The sequence below is a fragment of the Heloderma suspectum genome, chromosome 3 (genome assembly GCF_057233095.1).
Source record: "Heloderma suspectum isolate Gila_16-S chromosome 3, 16-S_ref, whole genome shotgun sequence".
NCBI classification, from domain to species: Eukaryota; Metazoa; Chordata; class Lepidosauria; order Squamata; family Helodermatidae; genus Heloderma; species Heloderma suspectum.
In genome coordinates this window covers 201,544,297-201,565,627 of record NC_139460.1, presented here as the reverse complement: position 1 = coordinate 201,565,627, position 21,331 = coordinate 201,544,297, and the positions used below count along the sequence as shown (strand labels likewise).

The following is a 21,331-nucleotide window of genomic DNA, read 5'->3' as shown; positions in this document are numbered from 1 at the left end:
TGTTCAAGTGGTTGCTGTTGATGGGCAACTTCATAGCCCCTGCTCTCCCTCCATTCTTACAGTTCTTTTCTTCAAACAGGCTTAGGACTGTACAGCCTTTCAAATAGAGGATACCTTCGAATAAAGGACTGTTCTTTGACAGGCCTGTCCTCTCTAAAGTAGGACACGTGGCCCCTCTAAACACTGACAGAAGGGGAGAAAGTTATTCTCCTGCCAAGAAGCACTTTCCATCCCAAACTCCACTATAGGAACTGCCTGCATCTTTGTGTCTGGAGCAGATTTGTTTCTGTCAGCTGGTGTTTGCTGTTGGTCACAATCCAGGGTTAGGGATGCTTGAGTGCATAGACGTCAATAGGCTACCCTTGAGTCAGGTTGTGACTGTTGGGGTCCTAGTTAGGTTCAGGAATTCTTGGACTGTGGCCGAGTTCTGTCAAAAGCCTCCACCCTTTGTTTTTTTAACATAAAATTCCTAACCTTTTTTTTTCTGATCAGTCTTCCCCCAACCTGACACCTTCCAGAAGTGCTGGACTACAACACCCATCACCAGAAGTGGATGATGGAAGTTGTAGTCTGACAACTATGGAAGGCACCAGGGCCAGATCTATACCTTGTGTCATATCATTACGATCCCATCATGGTGACACTGCACACACAATGACATTTTTTGCGGTGTATTGGATAATGTGGAATAAAAAGCACGAAATGACACTACAGAAACGGAATAATGAAAGTGCAATGTGCCCTAACGGTTATTATGCACTTCAATACCACTATAAAGCAGTAGTGTAGACCTAGCCTAGGTTGGGGAAGGCTGGCATACTGCAGAGCAAACAGGAAAAGATCAAGAATGAAATCTCAGATCTGGAACCCCACATAAAGAGGGAGTTGCAGTTGTACACCTGGCAGAAATTCTCCAAAACCAATTGACACACAGTTGAATTCTCTCAAGAAAAAGAAGGAAACCAAACTATCTAACGTTCTACATGCCTCCCCTGCCCACAACAGGAACACCCTGGACTCGCCCAACACTATTGTGAATATATCCAGCCACAAACAAGAGTCAGGCAGAAGAGTCTGTCCTTTACCAGGGCCCAATCTTCTGCCCTGCCAAATTCACACATATGATACAATTATGTGGCGATCACAATTCTGTGGTGATCACTGGTTCTCAACTTTTCATATCTTATGTCACACCATTCAAAAAACCTGGGTCCCAGCCAGGATAGAAACAAAACACCCATTTTTTCCGAGAAAGACATTTACATGTTCATAGGCCTTCTGTTGTTATATTTATCATTTGCAGTAAGTTTTAGGGTACAATGCTATACATGTTTAGACAGAAAGAAGTCCTACAACTCCCAGCATCCCCAAGCCAGTATGGCTGGCTGGATCATGCTGGGAGTTGTAGGACTTTTTTCTGTCTCCACATGCATAGGATTGCACCCTTAAGGACATAAGAAATTGCAATAGTATTGCTAGGAGTAAATTTTATTGCAATGGCTTTAAAACAAAACAAACAAAAATAATAATTCCATTAATAGTTGAAAATTGTAATAATACTGTTGAGTATAAATTTTACTGCTACGGTAACTGCAAAACACAAATGTAAAAAATAAAAAATTGCGGTAGTATTATTACTAAGCGAATTCTTAGTAACTGTTATGAAAATCCCGCATCCCACCTAGACTACATCTGTGTTCCACCAGTGGTATGAGTACCACCAGTTGAGAACCACTGATTTAGAGCAGCCTTCCCCAACCTTGTGCCCTTGGGATGTATTGGACTACAACTCCCATCACCACCCCAGCCCGCCAGATCCTACTGAGGAATATACAACCTGAAGGAATTTCTTACAGATGTGCAGGACCAAATCTACATGAAAACACCTCAGGAGCCTCAACCAGATATCTTCTATTTGCTACCCAAAATACACAAACCAGGCAACCCAAGATACCTCATTGTTTCTGGCACTGGCACTATCACAGTTGGGGGAGGGGAGGGTTATACAGATTCCATTATCAGACCATATGCCCCCAATACTCCAAGCTACATATCACTGAGTTCTGGAGGAAACATCAATCCATTGCCATTCTCCCAGAGAATACTGTCCAAGCTACCATGGATGTGGAGGCCCTTTTCATCAACATCCTCCACAAAGATGGACTACAAGCCTTCAAGAATATCATCCCACATGGGGCTATCCCATATCCAGCTACCAAACTCTGCCACATTGTACATACCCACAAGTATTTCTGCTTTAGGGAGAACAAATATAATCAGATCAATGGCACTGCCATGGGTACTTGCATGGGTCCACAGTATGCCAACATCTTCATGGCTGACTTAGAAGAACGCCTTCTTACCTCCTACCCCCCAAAGCCTCTCCTCTACCCAAGATACACTGATGACATCTTTATCATTTGGACTCATGGACAAGAGGCACTTGAGAAGTTCCACCAGGACTTCAATAACTTTCACCCCACCATCAACCTGAGCCTAGATCAGTCCAACAGTTTTACTTTTTGGACACCACTGTGCCACAACATAATGGACATATAAGCAACACCTTATATTTAAAACCTACAGACTGCTACACATACTTACATGCTTCCAGCTTTTACCCAGAACACACCAGTAAATCCATTGTCTACATTTAACCCTTTTGATACAACTGTATCTGTTCAGACTCATCAGGCAGAGACTCACAGCTTAAGGATTTACATCAGGTATTTTTCATACTACAATACCAACCCAATGAAGTGTGAGAGAGGAACAGATCAACAAGGCCAGACTGGAATAATGTACTGTAGAACAGACCTAGAAGAGAAAACACAACACCACTTATTGTCACCTATAGCTCTCAGCTAAAACCACTTGAACGTATCATCAATTGCCTATAGCCCATCCTAAACAGTGCTACTTCCCTCTCACAGGGATTGGGTGGTAGGCCTCTGATTGCTTATGGGCAGCATCCCCAACCTAAAACCATTACTCACCAGCAACAACAGGACACATAACAAAGATACAGCCACAGGGACCAGACCCTGCAGCAGACCCAGCTGCTAACTCTGTCACTGTGTTTACTCTAGCAACACCGTTACAGGACCTAATAATGTCATCCACAACATCAGCAGTTTGTTCATGTACTCATCTTCCAATGTGATATACACCATCATTTATTTATTTATTTATTTATTTATTTTATTTATATCCCGCCTTTTCCCCAATACTGGGACTCAAGGCGGCCTTACAACATTAAAACTGCTACAATTAAAACCTATAAATATAAATACAACTGTACAAAAGTTAAACATATTAAAACATTAAAAAATATTAAAACATCATCTTCTAGCATTGCCCTCCTGCATTCTACATAGAATAGGTCAGTTTCTACACAAATTCATAAATGGATACAAATGTGACATCAGAAATGGCAATATTCAAAATCCAGTGGGTAATACTGCAACTTCCCAGGGCATTCTGTCACTGACCTTAATTGGTTCTTGAGCAAAGGAACGTCAAACGTAGACTGCAATGTGAAAAAACTGAATTACAATATATCAAGAGGTTTAATTCTATCTCCTGTGAACTTAATCAGGATGTAGGCCAGATCTACACCTCGTGTCGTATCAATACAATCGCATCATGGTGACACTATATTCCTCTTGAGCATTTATACCTCGTAGCACACACAATGACATCTGTTGCAGTATTTTGGATAATACAGAATAAACAATGGGAAATAACCTAGAAAAGCTGTATATGGAATGCCTAATGTAACAGTTATCGGTTCACTTCAATACAAATAAAAAGCACTGGTGTAGATCTAGCCAAAGTTATTGCATTGTTTTTTAATCATACTACATGTGTTAATAAACTTACCAATGCCAGGAAGCCTGTGTTATCACCAATAACTGTCTTGTGAATGGCCACTGTTAATAATATAATTGTCGCTGTACTTTCTGCATTTCATTTTCTTCTGACTTCACCGTTTATTCCTCCTATCCAACCACCTCAGGCTAGGATAACCCTTTATGCATCTAATGAAGTAGGCTCCAGTTCACCAAAGCTTCTGCCATAATATATTTGCTAGAAATTAAGTTGCCGCAAGAGTCTTCATTGTTTTTGATCTTCCAGTAGGTATTGCCTTCCACAGATAATGATGAAGACGACGACGATGATTAATTTTATTTATATACCGCCCTTCCTCCCAAGAGAGCCCAGGGTGACACACAACATAATAAAAATGCATCATTTATACATAATTAAAAACACCAACCCTAAAATAAACTTTTAAAATAGCACAACACGTATAATTTTAAAAGAATAAAGGCTGAGGGCCAAGTTACATCTCAAAATCCCAGGTAAACAAATACGTATTTAATTCTTGTCTAAAACTCAGTAACGTGGGAGCCAACAGACTGTCATCACTCAAGTGGTACCCTTCAGCAGAACAGCTGTGCCACATATAGCATATGAAAATTGTCACGTGGTCTCACTGGATAAATCTGTTCGAGTTTGCAAATGCAGAATTCATTGGTATGATAATGTGCCTGAGCATGTCTTAGCTGTTGAATAATCACATAGCTATGCCTAATCACATAATCACATAGGTTGGGTTCAGAGGTTAAGAACAGAAGAAGCTGCCTTATACTAGATTAGACTCTCTGCCCGTTTAACACAGTATGGTCTATGACTGACTCTAGCTCTCCAGCAGATGGTCTTTTATGTTATCAGCTACCTGATCCTTTTAACTGGCGATGCCAGGACTGACTGAAGGATCTTCATATGCAAAGCATTTGCGCTACCCATGAGCTACAGCTTTTCTCTAGAGGAACCCTTCTACTGGAGCAGTGGAAGCTGTGGGCTCCTATTTCAGTGGGGCTGTGAATCTGTTCTGGGCATCAGTCAGAATCTGTCAGAATTGTAAAGGAGCTATCCAAAGTGCTGAACCCTATCTCCAAAATGGGTTTAGCACCTTGGATAACTCCTTTAGAATTCTGACTGAAACCCAGAGCAGATGCACAGCCCCACAGAAATACGAGTCACCAGCCTCCACTGTGACGGAGAAAGGTAATCTTTGTGTCCAACCTAGAGCATTCCCTGGAAATACAAAATTTAGACAGATGGGGTGACAAACTCCTATATTCTGATGTAGTTCAACTACATCAAGAGTGTCTGGTAAGTTGGCACCCTCCTGGGCAGCCTGAATAGGCTTATCTCATCTCTTTCTTTCCCAATACCCACCCAAAAGCATACACCTTTTTTTAGAATAGGCTAACTGGTTCAAACTGGCTTGGTGTTTTGAGATGTAAGTTTAGAAAAGTGGGTCCAGCCACTATTTGCTAGCTAGACCACTGACATCAGAAATGGAGGCTATTGCATGACTGGGCAATTTTTACTGAACTCAGATTCCCATAAAAAGCAGGAGTTTACTCACTCCTTGGAGAGCCTTCCACAGATCATATAACTCAGATCACCTCTCTGCAATGAACTCTGCATATGCTTGGGCACCCAAGAGTCTATTCAGGCAGGTAATGTGTGACTAGACAAATTCGATTGACTGTTGATTTTATCTGGAACTCTCTCTCTATGATTGTTGCTTTCCCTTGTTCTCCCCCCGCCCCCAAATAAACTCCTTTTTATATTCAGACATTTGGCTGTGTTGTTTTAAAAGAGAATTATCACTAAACTCTTCTCCACGCTGAGGACCGTACCATTACAAAACTACCATTTGTGGGGGGGTTTAGAATTTTCACAAGGCTTGTGTTGAGTCCCATGTCTCTGGGCTTGGGGCAAGAAAATTCAAAGCATTGTTCTTTTTATTTAATCCTAGGGATGGGCTGAAGGGATGAGCCCTTGGCAGCTGGTCAGTCTAGGGTGTGTGAGGAGGCTCCTCCTGACGGTTGGTAGCCTATCAGTAACTCTGTTGTGGAGAATCCTTGTAGAGAAGGGGCCCACCAATAAGAAAAGTGATTCCCCCTCCCCATAACAGGTGGTCTGTGCAATTTGTGATCTATTAGACCAAACATAGTTCATCTGCTGATCGGCCTGGCGGATGCCAAATTAACAGTGCTGGCTCCAGGTTTTTGACGGCCCTCAATGGGTCTCCTCCCGCAGAGAGTCTACCTTCACACAACCATTGTCACTAGCTACTATCACTCCTCATCCTCTTTCTTATCATTGCTACCATTTGCTTGCTTGACAGGGAAAGAGCCAGTGCGCAAGCAGGCCGTGGCATCTACTGCTCCTCCTCCTCACCACCACCATTGTCTGGGTCACAATGAGAGGCAGGTGAGCAAGCAGGGTGCACTGGTGAAGAGAAGGAGCAAGGCAGTGGGCCCCTGCTGGGGTATGGGCCCTTAACAAGTGCCCACCATGCCTACCCTTGACACCAGCCCTGCAAATTATCCCATCCATCTTTTTTGCATTCTCAGCCAGTCAGTCAAAACCACATTTACTGAGCCCCCACCCCCAATGGGCTGCATTCAGTTTGGTCACAAGTTCTGCAAACCTGATTTAAAGTTGAAGCAAGTGCTAAGCTGAGCAATTAGTAACCATGCAGTTCTGTCCATTCCTACTACCACCACCCGCCACCGCCTCATACGTTGAAATGTCATACTGTTATTCCATTGTGCCTTGATAGCCTCTGGCTCTCTTGATGCCTTCCTGATGGAAATGTTTCATAACAACAGTGGAAGCACCAGCTGGTTTACCAGCCGCTCCACCCAAAACAAGGGCTCTCATTCTGCAGCTATGGAAAACTACTTTGGATCTTTAAAAAAATAAAATAAAAATTAAGCCAAACCACACCCTCCCCATTGGGAGGGGAATATGATCATTCCAGACATCCCTCCACTGCCTTTGAAGTCAGGAGTTAGTCACTGAACAGAGCCCTGCTGGCTTTTCTGGGTCCCAGCTCTGAGAAGTTTTCCAGTCTATAAAAGTCCACATTCAGTGAAGCAGGGCTGGGAACTAACCATCCATCTACTGAGTTCGGGAGAGCAGAAGATCATCTGCACAACAGCAACCATGTTTAAACTGAATCTTGCCGAGGAAGCCACAAAACTGGCAGGGACCACTGTGCAGGATACAGGTAAAGGATGTTTGGTCTTTATTTTCTTGTTATTTTTAAAAACCACTTGTCTATATATTCTGCCTTTGCAGACCCAGGATCCACCTTTAACCCTGACATGGGACTTCAGATTGCAAACTTTTTTAACCAGCTTCCATAGCTGCCTCTTAACAGCAGCTTGATGTACAGATAGGACTAGCCAAGGATAACAAATTATCTATATGCTGGGGAAGCTCAGTGGAAGAGCACCTGCTATGCATGCAGAAAGTCCTAGATTTAATCCTTGGCACCTCCACTTAGGAGCTGAGAGTAGGTGATAGGAAATTGCATCTGCCTGGGAATCTTGGGACGAAGTACTAGTAAGACCAGCCTCCCCCAACTTGCTACCCCTAGAGGTTTTGGACTTCAGTTCCCATTGGCCCCAGTCAGGAATGCTGGGGGTTGTAGCCCAAAACATCCAGAGAGCACAAAGTTGGGGAAGGCTGGAGTAGATAAAGGCTGGGTTTGATGGACAAAGTCTGACCCCATAGAAGACAGCTTCCTATTCTTACCTGATTTCTGCAGATCACGCTAATGTTAAAAGCACAAGCGTACAGATGATTTTTTTTTCCTCTGGGAAATTAGCAAACCTCTTGCGATCTATTTTCAGATTTTTGACCATATATGTCTGTCTTTCTCCTTCTTATTATGGCCCTTTGGGATAGGGAGGGGTTGAAAACCAGTATAAACAAGAATGGATATCAAGGGACAGACACTTCAGACTTAGCCTTTCTATGTGAGAAAATATGTGGTACAAAAAAATAGGAATGCCTGTATTCTTCCCATAGTACTTATTACATGGTTTACAAAATCATCATTCTATAGTATGTGCCCCGTATTTATTTTATCATTAAAAATAGAAACAGTGCAGAAAAATATGAACATTAGAAATCTGTGATATTCTTTAAAACAAGAAGCACCTTAAATAGAATCGCTTCTTTATGGAAATAGAAAACTGTTTTATTTTCTTCCTGTCAGAAGAAATGCACCACGCACCATAATTATTCTGACTTTTAAGTAAAAGTTATGAAAGGGTGTGGTCCGAAAGCTAAAGAAAAAGCTCTGTTTTGTAGTTTTCAGGTGTTTTTCACTCAAGTGTTTATACTGGCCTTGCAATCAAGACACAAAATGCCATATTAGAGTTCCAACATAATACTCAGGATATAGAATCTATATTATAGATAACAGGGTTGCCAACTGACCAGAAAACAGCCTGGCCTGTAGAGACTGGCAATCATATATTTCATAGTATGCAGAGAAACATCATCACCAATTATTGTTTAGAACTCCACCTATAGTTGAAAGGACAGCTACAGGGGTCTTCTGAAAAGTTGGCATCCCTGATAACTAGAATTTGGCTGAAAGGGGCTGCTATTTACTTTTATTTAACTAAAATATAAGATTACCACTTTCTTTTTATTTTCTTCTTTTTGGGCTGGGCTTCTGGATTTTATACACATCTGTTCTCCCAACAGAAATGCAGTACAGGAAGATTTCCCCAACATGTAGAAACATACTGGGGGAGCTTCACCTGAAGAATTTCTCTTGGATCACCTAGCAATCACATAACAATAGAGGGCAGAGGAGCCCAGTCAGAAAATAGAAGTTGGCAAAACTATTAACATGAGGCAATCTGGGAAATCTATAATTTATCTTGTAACACTGTGTATTGCCTATCAAAATCATCCAAGACTGAAATACATATTATTAAAATGTTAACGTTTTAATAAAGTATAGCACTCATTTACTAAAGCTGCCTGATAATGATGAACAAGTGGGATCTGCAAGAAAATGTTGCAGTATGGAGTGCTCCTGTTCAGGGTTATAGCCAATAAGCCATACCCTTTTACAGGGTGCTCCATTCCATTACCTCTTCCCCAACCTTTCTCCCTCATTTTTCCTCTCTTGTCAGTCAGCATTCTGTATCCACTGAGCCTGCTCAATTCTCATTGAGCCCAGATAGGATGGTAGCAACAGCTCTGGTGGTTGAGGCCTAGCTACTTCAGCAGGATATCCTCATTCTATTGCAGGGGTGGGGAACAATTTTCATTCTGAGGGCCACATGCCCTTGTGGGTAACCTTCTGGGGCTGCATGCCAAATGCAGGGCCAAAGGCTCATTCACTCACATCCACCCACAACCTCCTCCATTCACATGCATCCATACATCAATACACCCCCATTCACATTCACCACCACTCCACACTTTCTGTACACACACACACACTCCCCATACACACTCTCCATCAACACATCACCAAGTAGAGAAAAGGTAGCTGTGACAAAGGGGATAAACAGAATCACCGAAGCTATTTATAAGGTGAGCAAAGAGGGGACAAGCTCCATCTCCATCAACTTGGTTAGGAAGCTCTCCCTTTCCTTGAGGGTTAAAGGAGCAATGTACAGTCAGCAGCAATTTTGTTGCTTGGCCAAGTGCTGCTGAGGGCACAAAGATCAGCCATGACTTGCTTAGTTTGCCAGGCAATGGATGAAACCCTTGTTCAGAGCTGCAACTGAACTACTCTCAGCTCTGGAGTGAAGGCCATCTATGATGCACTAAAGTGGTTGCTCTGAGCCTTGTTGTGGGCCAAGAATACAGAGCGCTTGAAGTTGGTCTCCACTCTCCTGTTGCCTTCTCCAACCGGATGCCCCCCAGATGCTTTGGACTACAACTCCCAGTATTCCTGACCATTGGCCATGCTGGCTGGGGCTGATGGGAGTTGAAGTCAAAAACATCTGGAGGGCACCAGGTTGGAGCATGCTGCTTTTCTTGCCAAGGCAGCATTTTTCATACTGTGCCTTTGGGGTGATTTCTTTCCTCTATAAATATGCAACATAGTGCAGAGCATGCCATTGTCTTTTTCAATAAATGGGTGGAGCAAGAGCCAGCTGTTCAGTCCCATTCCTTTGCCTCAAAGGATTTTGGTGGGAGTTGCTGCCTGGTATGAGAGCAGGGAATGATAAAGCCAGGAAATGCTACCCAAATGGTTGTGGTGCCCTGTGGACACCATGCAATTTTTGTTCCTATACTCAATCCGAGTGAGATTTTATTTGAAGAATCTTTTGTAAACCATTTTGACAGCCTTCCAGGGCTATAAAGTAGGATGAAAGTTGTTTTTAAATAGTCTCCCTCAATGAATAGTAAAACCAGAACAAACGATACACAGAGTAAAACTGCAGAATTATGTAAAATGTGAAGCAATCATACAAGTTTGCTCCATCTGCAATAGTGATAAAGGCTACAGAATTGGTATCCCTTGCACAGAATTTTGATTGCTCAGTTGCAGAATTTTAATTAACAGAGACTATACATAACAGTGTACTACCTGAGTTTCATGTTAAATGGTCTCCTGTACTCCAGTTATTCTGTACATGCCAGGCTTTTTTTAAAACATCCCAACTGCTATAATTTACTAATGATTTTGGATCAGAAAATATTTGTATGTGTGCAATTTTTTATTTTTTTGCAACTGCAGTTAACTCAGCAGGTCAGGCTGTGCAGCAAGTACTGGACCAGGTGACAGACGCTGGTCAGAAAGGTGAGGCATTCTTCTAATAACCTGGGCAATTCTCAAAACGTGTGGAATCTCAACTGTTATGAATTGACAGTGCATTCCTTCAAACTCAAGACTGTTTCTCCTCCAATACAGACTTGTAACTGGGGGAACCAGTTTGGCTGTTCCAAGTAGTAAACGTGTGTTCACGTAACCCATATCAGGGTACAGAAAAGTCCAAAATCTATTATTGAACTGCCAATTCTTATCCTGAACCTGTCCCGGGGGGGTGGGGGGGAGGACGTTTTTGAAAGAAAGAATTGGCAACTCTCAGGATTCACTTCATATACAGTGAATTTTATTCTCCAGTTTCCACCTAGAGGGAGATCACAGCATAGTCAGAAGAGCACATGCTTTGTATTTCTCAGGCTCAGTCCCTGAGAAACCTGTTACAAAAAGGATCAGGTTGCAAGCAATGGGAAAGACTTCTAGCAGAGATATTGCAGTCACTGCTAGTCAGGGTAGGCAATACTAAGCTATATGAGCAAATAGTCTGACCTGGGATAAGGTAGCTTCCCATGTTCCTTATTCTTCATTCCCAAAAGTTTTTCTATATGCATAGTGGCACTTCCAGCAGAGTTCCATATTTTATAGGCCCCCAGAAAATCACACCACACATGGAGACAGGCAACCATCTTAACTCCGAAATGATTTCTCATTTTTTTTTAAGTGGTAGATGATGTCTGCAAAACTGCACAAGATGTGGGTGAAAAGGCTACGCAAAGTGTAACCAGCCAGGTAAATACCTGGGGTAAAAGCTTCGGTCAGAGTGAAGAAAAGAAGAATGTGTCTACCTAACTACTCTTGTGCTCCCTTCTGTTTCCCATGCATTTGAAGGGCAGAACGGTTGTCAAGATTTTACTCATGGAAATTGTTCTCAAATATTTGATACATTATATATTCTCTACACCTTCATTAAAAGTGGAGCTATAAAACCTAAGTTTATTTTGTATTATCTTAAACTACAAAACTCACGTTTCAGAATAGCTAGTGACATGCATGTTTTAAGCAGTGATATGCTTTTCAAGATGATTGCATTAATAAACTTGCATGGGGCTGACTTTCACAGAGGCCCCTAATGGATAGGGTTGTGCATGAGTGCAGATATGTGCTATTTCAGGTGCACATCTTAAGTATGCATGCACACACACACGTAACACATCTAAAATGTAATGTGAGACTTGATTTATGTCCCATCTGTGGCTATAAAGGCATATATGAGCATATTCCTCAGGTAACATGCAACATTCTCCATCCCACTCTGATGGGCATGTGTGAAAAGTTCAGAAGACATGCCATTTCATAACAACCATCTAGAAACACTTTCAAGCTTTGAGGGAAGCTTTGCATTGCCACTCTGCTTAGTTGCAGTTCAATACCGCAGACGAACTAGACAACTGACAGTCATTGACAGAATAGGTTGTGGAAGTGGAAAGGGAAGTAGGACTGAAACATTAAGCAGGAAATGGGTCAAGGAAGAAACCCAAGATTCAAGAAAAGGGAGAGAGTTTAGAAGACTGAATGAAGCATTCACACATGCATGTGCACCACTTGATAACTATAACATCAAGCAGCAACTTGCGTGTGTTGAATGGACATCATGGATCAAATATCAACTCCTTTGTATCCTCCCACATCAAAATGGAAGAACTTTTCCAAATGTATAATGTATATAATTTGTTGCTAACAGATTGTTGTTTTAATATAAGCAGGTTTGTGAATAACGGATCAACTCTTACATTCCCCGCTTGTATTCCTTTTCCAGGGCACCTGGCTGGCTAATGTCTGGCTAGACAGGGATGACGAACTTCCAGCCCACAGGGCCTGAGGAGAGGGACACTCCCTGAAACCCCACCCCCTCAGAAGGGACAGGGAGCAGGAGAGCAACTGAAGAGCAGTAAAGGGGACTAAGTTGACTCAACTTCGCTCTTCCCTTGCATTCCCCACACTTTCCCTAGTTGCTAGATGAGGGGTAGGCAACTGTGGGAAGTCCAGGGGCCATTTTCACGCCCCCATACCCTCTCCCTGTGGGCCAATGCCCACCCCCAGAACATCAGGGGGAAAATGCATTTGTAGCAGCAATGGAGTACCAAGAGTCAAAATATCTTTTTTGCAAGCTAATTTTGACCATTTTGGTGCTCTGTAGCTGCTACATATACCATTCCCCCTACCCCAATTCTTTTAAAAATAAACTCAGGGGTGGGCAGCAGGGGCCACATGCAGTCCACAGGCCATGTGTTGCCCACTCCTGCACTAGATGGACCTAGCCAGCGCAGCAATCCTTATGTTCTGAATACCACCCCAAGTATTTCTGGTTCACCTGAATCGAGGAATACAATTCTCATGATGGCTTGAACACTTCTTTGAGTTGCCACCATTGCAGGAATTGGGATGTTTGTGTATACACCATGTTGGGGAGGAGATATTCTTCATTCGTGAACCAATCCTAGGACAGGATTAATCTTTAACATTTCTGTTCTTCCTTTGTTACAAGCCCAATACTACTGTGATGGGTGGCTGAAATGTTCTCAGCCTAAGTATCCTGGAATTGGGTTTCGAGTTTGAAAGCTTCTCAGCTTAATTCCAAATCTAAGTTCATTTTATTTAAACTGAATTTTTCAGCTCTCTCTCATGTTAGGGAAAACTATGAAAAAATAGAGAACAGCATATGTTTGGAAAGATCAGTTTTTAATAATTGCTTTTGTTGCCATGTTATGTCATGAGTTACAAAGTAGCTAGGAAAAAAGTATGAGTTCCTGGGAGGGTTTGGGTTTGTTTTAAAAAACATTCATATTCATTACATAAATACATCTGGCACTTTATAGGACTCCTCTGACAAAGAACCTTGTAAAAAATCCTCAAACAACCATATGATCCTGTCCTGCTTTGAGGCCCTCTTTATTCAATTCTTTATGTTCAGAATATGCGAAACACCCAAATGAAGGGAACAGAAAGTGTGTTAAGACCCTGCATAAGGTTAAGAGCAGCAGCTTGCCTCCTTGTTGCCAATTATTTCTGCTTTAATTGTTCAGTTGAGGCAGTAAGCTAATGCTAAAATCACCTCAGAAAATAAAACACAACTGAGGAGAGTAAGAAGCTACACGAATTCTTTGGACTATCTAAGATTATGCTCAAGTACATATCCTTTTTTTTTTTAAGGACACACACAAGCAAAATGGATATGCAGCGATGAGATTAAACACAAAAGGTCATTCCACTGGATGTCTGTACAACAACGATAACGCTTCAGCTTATAAAAATACTAACTCCTGGAACTCATCTTTCTAGGTGCACGTTATAGTACTTGAGTCAAGTTGAGGATGAGTACATGATTTAAAGGCAACCTTGTAACAGGAGCACAGATTATAAAAAGGAACACACATTGCCTAAAGAGAACTAGGCCTATGGCTCTGCTAAGTGTAAAAATGAGAATCCTATCGAAGTTATTCCCTGCAGGAGGCCCATTCTCACTTTGATAATGCCAGCGCACTGATCATCCAAGGCCTTTACTCAAAGTGCCAAAGCTAACAGCTACATTGTTTGAAACCAAAGTGCATGGATAGTTAGCCAATTGCTCCAATTGTACACAGTATGTGTGATTTGAAGCTTTGCTAGGTTGCTTATTGTGGCAAGACCACAGCTTCATAGAATAAAAGGGTACCTTCTTAAATTTCAAGGTGAAGAACACTCAGAACCCCCCACAAGTGCAGATGTTGTCTCTTGGCCTAAAGCCCTAAATCCATGGAATCTTTGTCTTTTATTATAAAAGAGGACTAGCTTGAATGGAAGGTAATTGAGAATCATATCCACTATAGTTAAGTGAGAAAAGAGGGATTTCTGTGGTTATATCATATATGTAAACTTGTAATAAGCTTTCTGAAGAGGGTACACAACAGGGTTGCAGGCCGAGGTGGATTATCCATTTATGTGAAGGTCAGACCAGCTTCGTTGTATACCTTGAAGACCTTCTCAATTGCATTGACGTAGGCAGCTGTTCTCAGGTCTAGACCTAGATTGTACTTCATGGCAGTACGCATAATTTGCTAGAGAACACAAAAATGTTAATGTGAGTGCAAAGTATATTCTAAGCTCTTTTTAAATATACACACACAGTACTACAATGAATTGGACTTGGAAAAGCTATTGAACAATTGATATAATGCTCCAAAATTACCTTGGGCATCATTCATTTTCTAGATTGTTAGCTACCTCAAGCAAAGCTCTAAATAAATACTTCTACCCTGTTAAGCTCAGGGGCCTATTCATTCTGGAACCAAACATCTTTACTTTTGGAACTTCAAATTCAGCTATTCAAATTCTTGAACAGGCTGAAACTGATGGCAGAGCAAACCATCTTCAGTCATCTGCCATTCCAGACAGCCATCCTGTCAGATGGCAGCAGGCAGGAGAGGCCTCAATTTATTCAGCCTGGTTAAGCTGACACTTTGACAGTGCAATCCATATGCATGTTTACACCAATTCCCACTGAGTTCAATAGCGTTTTCTCCAAGGTAGGTGTACATAGAAGATCCATTCCACAACCATATCACCCAGAAGAACACCCTTTTACTCCCTGTTGAATTTGTAGAAATAATGTGCTGTTGTGCTGAAAAGTTAGAAAATTAATGCTCATTCCCACAGTCTGCCCAGCCTACTGATCTGTGGTAAGGCACTGATGCCAAAATAACTCACAAAGAAGACACTGGAGTGAGAGGGGAGGAAAGACGTATGATACCATGCGCCTCTCTGGTTTAGCACCTCTCTGGTTTACCTCTGGGATAGGCGTTCACACCACCTTACTACTTCATGTTAATACAATACATACCCTAGCAGAACGCTCCATGGTGTAGGCCAAGCCAGAATGGACAATGTCTTTTTCAGATGCACCCTATATTGAAAGAAATTGCCATTAGTGGTCAATCTGAAATGAGCCATGGGCTAAAGTTTGTATTTTAATGTAATTCTCTAAAGGACTGAATTTCTCTTTTTCATATAGCTCATTCATGCAGATCAGGAAAGGTAACTGGAATATGAAAATTAGATCCACATCAAGAAAAATGCATCTAAAAACTATATTTAATAAGCCAAGCAGTATATTCTCCTAGATTTAATATATGATGCAAATAATTCAGCACAGTATCAGTGCAGAATACTATGTTAGTAAATACTGCATTTATGAGACTTTCTTAAAATGCCAGCTCTAAAGTTAGAACTGTAATGTATTGAAAGAAGCTAAACATCAGTCATTACTGTAAGTACAAAGGTGCCTTTAGTTTCGCCTGATAGTGCCAACTTGCTCCCACACAGAGATTTCTTTTGTCTGTTGTAAATATTGACCAGAACTGAAATTTTTATACTGGACACTGACAGAGGAAAATCTTTTAGCAGCTACTTACAGATATCCTGTCCTGGAATTCTGCAGTAGGCACAACTGGAATACTTCCACCATGCTTCCCAAACTTTCTTTCCAAGCTCTCCTGGACAGACACTGGGAGGAGGGAAAAAGCCAATTAAGCTCCTTTCCTATGTAAGATATTGGGTTGGATCAAACTCAGTTCATGGAGTATAGCTAACTTAAGTCTCACTGATTTCAATGGAACTACTTTAAGTATAAATAAGTCTGGATTCAACCCTTGAAGACAAAGTTTCAGTTTTGACATTTACAGCCCACTCCTATTATGCATGTTTATTGAGAAGCAAATCCCACTGTGCTCAATGGCAATTACTATTCTTTGGTAAGTAAGAACGGCATCCTAACTAGATAAGCGGCCGCCTCCGAACTCGTAGGCAACCGCCTATCCAAAGAAAGGCAGGAGAAGCACGGAGGGGATCATTCCCTCCGCACTTCTCCTGCCCTGCTTTTTTGGATAGACAGCCGATTGGAGGTGCCCAGCCACGGGAACACGGAGTGGGGAAGAAGGCTACTGTATGACACATTAGATGTGTCGTACAGGCATTTCTGCTCTCCCCACCCCGGAACACCCCGAGCCATGCCCCTTTACAGCCCCTCCACGCTCCTCTTGCTGTTCCGCACTGCCTCGGAGGCAGCACGGAAGGCGGGGGGAGGTTAGTTCTCCAGGAACCGACCTCAGAGCACAGGCTCCGACATCGGTTCCCAGAAAACATCACATCCTATGGCTATCTAGCTGCTGTCTAGGGGGCCATAGGATTGCTCCCTCCAGTATGCATAGGACTGCAGCCTTAGAAGGCAGATTTTAGCACACTCTCTCTCAGAAGCACCTACTTTCCTACATCTAATGCTAAATATGTTTTCTATACTATGCTCAAATTACTTCCTCAGCTGCCATTACTGCTATAATACTCAAGCTATAACTAAATTCTGAAGTGACTGCAGGGTTGACAGCCACATTTTGTTCAAGTCACAAGACTTCTCCTTTAAATCTCTGCCAAGCCTTAACACAAAATGGATCTACTTCCACTTTTAAGCTGAAATTTCCTTTTTTAGTATTGCCAGTATCATACCTATAAACTTTCCATTATAGCATGGAAAGTCTCATTTTTCAAGGTTCTGAATTTGCATTTCCATGACTTTTTAGGGCAACCATTTTCAATGAAGAATAAATTAGAAGTTATACCTGTCAGGATTTAGATTATATACTAACTGATGGAATTAGAGATCTCCATGCTTTACCTTGGTTTGTCTAGCTTAAAAATCTAATTTAATTGAATTTAATTCTTTGTTAAGCCTCTGTAAAATATATAGAATTTGTTAAACTTACTTAGCAAGTGGTAGTTCGAGTCCCTTTCATATTTAAAGGTCAAGCGACCATAGCTGACATGGTTCAGGTTCTTCAACCATTCAAAATAAGACACAGTTACACCACCAGCATTTAAATAAAGATCCTGCACAGGACAAAATTGAGAGTTTGTTAGGAACTGAAAAGCACATAATAGACAATCCCACTTCAAAATTGCAAAAACAGTAATTTGGAAAAGTACATTTAAACAGCAGAAGAGAAATTACTATCGTCACTAACTCTTGGTGTGTACAGCATTTCTAAAATGAAAGACTAAGCTGTTGAAAAACGAAGTTTCAGTGACAGCTATTACAAATGATAAATGTTAACCAACACTGATAGGTATATCACACTTCAGTTTGGATCCAGTTGCTGGGTAACAACAGGTAAGGATCTTTGTGGCTATCTCCACCACACTTGACAGCTTGTAAGCCAAACTGCACTTAAAGTGGAGTGGGGATGAGGCTGAGGGAGCTGACTGAGCTGAGAAAGAATGAAGTGGGAGTTAAGGCGGCAGCAGCCAGGTCCTACAAACAGTAGCGGACAAGGCAGGAGGAGAAGCCACCTCCATGTTCTATTAGCATTCTAGGTACCAGTCACCAGACCCAGTATTTTAGATGTCAGTGGCTTTTTGGATTTTTGCACCTGTTATAGCCATTTCAGCCATTCAGATTATCAAGCAGTAAATGCAACTGCGTCAATCACATAAAGTGTGAACTCATTCTAAATTCACTCCTAAGCACATTTCCTGACCAGTGGCTATGCGGGCAGAGGCTTCTGGGAGTTCGTCCAAAACATCTAGACCTACCTTCTGCCCACCCCTGACCAAGGCAACTGGGCTGTCAAGACCTCAGTGTCTCACAAGCTTGAGGGAGGAGCCACAGAGCTACTATGCCTGCTTGTGATGGTTTAGGGTGAGCTGGCAGTGGCCAAGGAGGACTCTCTCACTGCTCCCCAAGCCAAGATACAGCAAGGAGGACAGGAATGCAGCCAAGTCCTCTCCCCTTAAACTGAAGCGAAGGGCTCTTTGAGCTTTGAAAGCATGCAACTGTGGGTGAAGCAGAAGTGGGGTTTGTGCCAAGGGTGCCATCTCCTACACTCCCTGCCCTTGTTACCCCAGCCATCCACTACCATCTTCCATAAATCATTTGCTATTACTGTTCTAGAGTTTAACACCTGTACACATGTATAGTCATCTGCTGACCAAGTTTGCTCCTGAAGGGAAAGGAAAGTTGAATCAGGAGTAAATCTGATCTGTGCATGTGTAAGTTATTTGTACGAAATATATTTAATTAATTGTCAATATTAGGTACTGAATAATTACATATTCCCATAGATTTTTAACCTATTTGCAGCGATGGCAGCTGTGAATAAAGCTGTGATGCTTCCCTACAACCAATTAACATTCCTTTCCATTTTTGCCATGGAAAAAATGAAAATTCAGTGGGTAGAATCCAGCTCCATTAAAATAAATGGGAGATTTGCCATCAAATTCAATGGCTCAGAATGGCTAGTACTATTTTGGCTATTGATTTTCATATTTTCAGAAGAATATTTGGCCTATGAAACAGGTGTTAGTTTTGAACAAGAATGTCTACTAAAATGTCAGCATGATATGAATGCATGGAGGAAGCACATGCTTTTGCAAGCGCTTGTAGTGAATGTAAGAAAAGCTTACTGGAACAACCATGATATTCCTTTCCAAGAAAATTTTATCTGCTTCAGGAGTTGTGGGTCCATTAGCACCTTCAGCAATTATCTGGAAATAAAAGTATCACATGTTAGCACAGAAAAGCTTACATTAACATGGCATAATTAGCCTATGGAGAGAGGAGAGAATACACAACTTCTGGATCAAGTATTGAGTTTATGTGTTCCTCTTACTTTTGCTTTGACTTTGTGGGCATTGGCCTTTGTTAGCTGTTTTTCACTGGCAGCTGGGATGAGGATGTCACAGTCTGCTTCAAGGATGTGGCAGTCCAGGGGCTGTGCATTTGGGTAGGTGAGAATTGATCCATGTTGCTGTTTGGATACACAGGGAAGTTTATGTCTTGTCACAATGTATTATACTATAATAGAAGTTTCAATTTAAAGAACAAAATCCTAGTAGGATTTTATATTCTTTGAACACTATACAATCAACTACAATTACTGCAATAGTTTTCCAAATACAAGTCTACAAGTGGAACCCGCAACAAAATGTTGCAGTGTCAAGTCCTTTGGTTCTAGCCAGCTATGCCCTCTTCTGGAATACTCCATTCAGCTCCCCTTCCTCTTTCCCCCAGTCTCCTATTTTAGCTCCAACACTCAACATTCTGTTGCCACTGAGTATGCTCAGTCTTTCATCAAACTGGTTTGGGGTTCAACCCCTCACCAAGGTTTTTTCTGAGGAATTTTTTAGCTTCTGAAAACCTTGGAAAAACATGCTGATAACTCCCACTTGTTTCTCAGTAGCCCTATTTTGGCTACATAACAGTCATAGTTCAGCACCTTGCATTTCCTATTCGTATATACAAGTGGGATATGCGACAAAATGTTCCTGCTCAGAGTTTGGGCCAGCTATATCCTCTTTCAGAATACTCTATTCTATTCCCCCTCCCCCAGGTTTTCCACCCCAACACTGAGCATTCCAAGCACACAGAGCATACTCAGTCTCACTGTGCTGTTTTGGGATTCCTTCCCCTTCAGTTTTTTTTCTTAAAAGTTTTTTATACTTCTGCAAACCCTGGGGATCCATCAAGCCTGCTGATATCACCTTCTTGTGTGTGGAAGGTGCTGTTTTACCTACATAGGGATCCACACTCAAGAGAATGAATTACTATATAGGATGAACAACCCTGGGTTGGATCTAGGATCTGCCTTTAGTGGATGGAAGGCTCACAGAAGGTGCCTCTGTCCAATTTTCAGGGATCCTCCTCTCCGGTGCACCACAGCTCACCTGATTCAGCAAGGGCCCCTGTATATCATTTTCAGGGAGCTGGAGGGGCTGCCATGGGGAAGAAGGGACAAGAAATCCACTTCCGCCAGCCCAGTTGTACCCGTCTAAATCTGGATCCAACCCATTGCAGTAAAATTTGATAGGCATGCTATGAATCCCAGGTAGTCTCAGTTTTTTAATGATTCTTTGTTGCATTTTCTAGCAGCATTGGGCAGGGTCAAGCATTAAGGTAACTGGGCATATTTTAGCAGGAAATGTTCCTTCACTGCCATTCAATATAAAGTAACTTTTGCTACTGAATGTCATTTCCCAACTCTTAAGACTGTACTCTACCACAGAGACAAAATTCTAACCGACAAGCTAATACATAAGCGTTTCTTGCCTGAATAGCTAAGAAATACAAGCAAACCTCTTAAAACAGAAAGTCTGCATGTGCAAAGTACTCCTACCCTATGTATAGAACCATTTAACGTCTCTACAAGTCAGGAAGCCAAATCAGTGCAATAGCTTAGCATAATTCAACCTAGCCTAGTCCTGTTTCAGTTGTGTTGATCACAACAGGTGTTAAATGTCCTATGTAATACCTTCCATATTAATTTTTTCATACCAATTTGTAATCTTCCAGCTCCTTCGGGTCAAGTCCATCAGGATTCCAGATAGCACCATCCTTTTCTCCAATGGCAACACATTTTGCACCATAGCGATGAAGATACCTCATAGAATGCAAACCTACATTGCCAAATCCCTGTTTAAAAGGAGAAGAAAATTAGATTTAACATAGCTCAAAACCACTACACAAACGAACTGGAGAGATCAATACCTTTGCTGGTTAGCAGGCAACCTGTACACAATGCATATGGCATGACCTGTAGTATCAGTGGCATAAGAATCTCATTTGGCTTGAGTTCATCACTTAAGGAGAACAATGCAAGATTTCACTATCACCACCCTCCAATTATAACGAAACAC

At 41.8% G+C, this 21,331-nt stretch overlaps 1 protein-coding gene and 1 long non-coding RNA gene across 2 annotated transcripts in view; one reads left to right on the top strand and one right to left on the bottom strand.

The window, feature by feature from the left end:
* The first annotated feature begins 6,860 nt into the window (after positions 1-6,860).
* Positions 6,861-12,385, top strand: LOC146350633 (uncharacterized). The gene is made up of 3 exons (XR_014789338.1): positions 6,861-7,096; positions 10,589-10,651; positions 11,337-12,385. It is a non-coding gene; the product is annotated as an uncharacterized LOC146350633 (long non-coding RNA).
* Positions 12,386-13,784: 1,399 nt separating this feature from the next.
* GLUD1 (glutamate dehydrogenase 1) overlaps positions 13,785-21,331 on the bottom strand; it is a 33,926-nt gene continuing 26,379 nt past the window's right edge. Inside the window, exons 7-13 of the mRNA XM_084845324.1 lie at positions 20,970-21,107; positions 19,309-19,446; positions 19,103-19,183; positions 17,407-17,530; positions 16,063-16,154; positions 15,492-15,554; positions 13,785-14,709 (exon numbers count right to left, since the gene is read on the bottom strand). Coding sequence (XP_084701450.1) covers positions 14,590-14,709; positions 15,492-15,554; positions 16,063-16,154; positions 17,407-17,530; positions 19,103-19,183; positions 19,309-19,446; positions 20,970-21,107 — 756 coding nt within the window. The 3' untranslated portion in view covers positions 13,785-14,589. The remainder of the gene's footprint in view (positions 14,710-15,491; positions 15,555-16,062; positions 16,155-17,406; positions 17,531-19,102; positions 19,184-19,308; positions 19,447-20,969; positions 21,108-21,331) is intronic.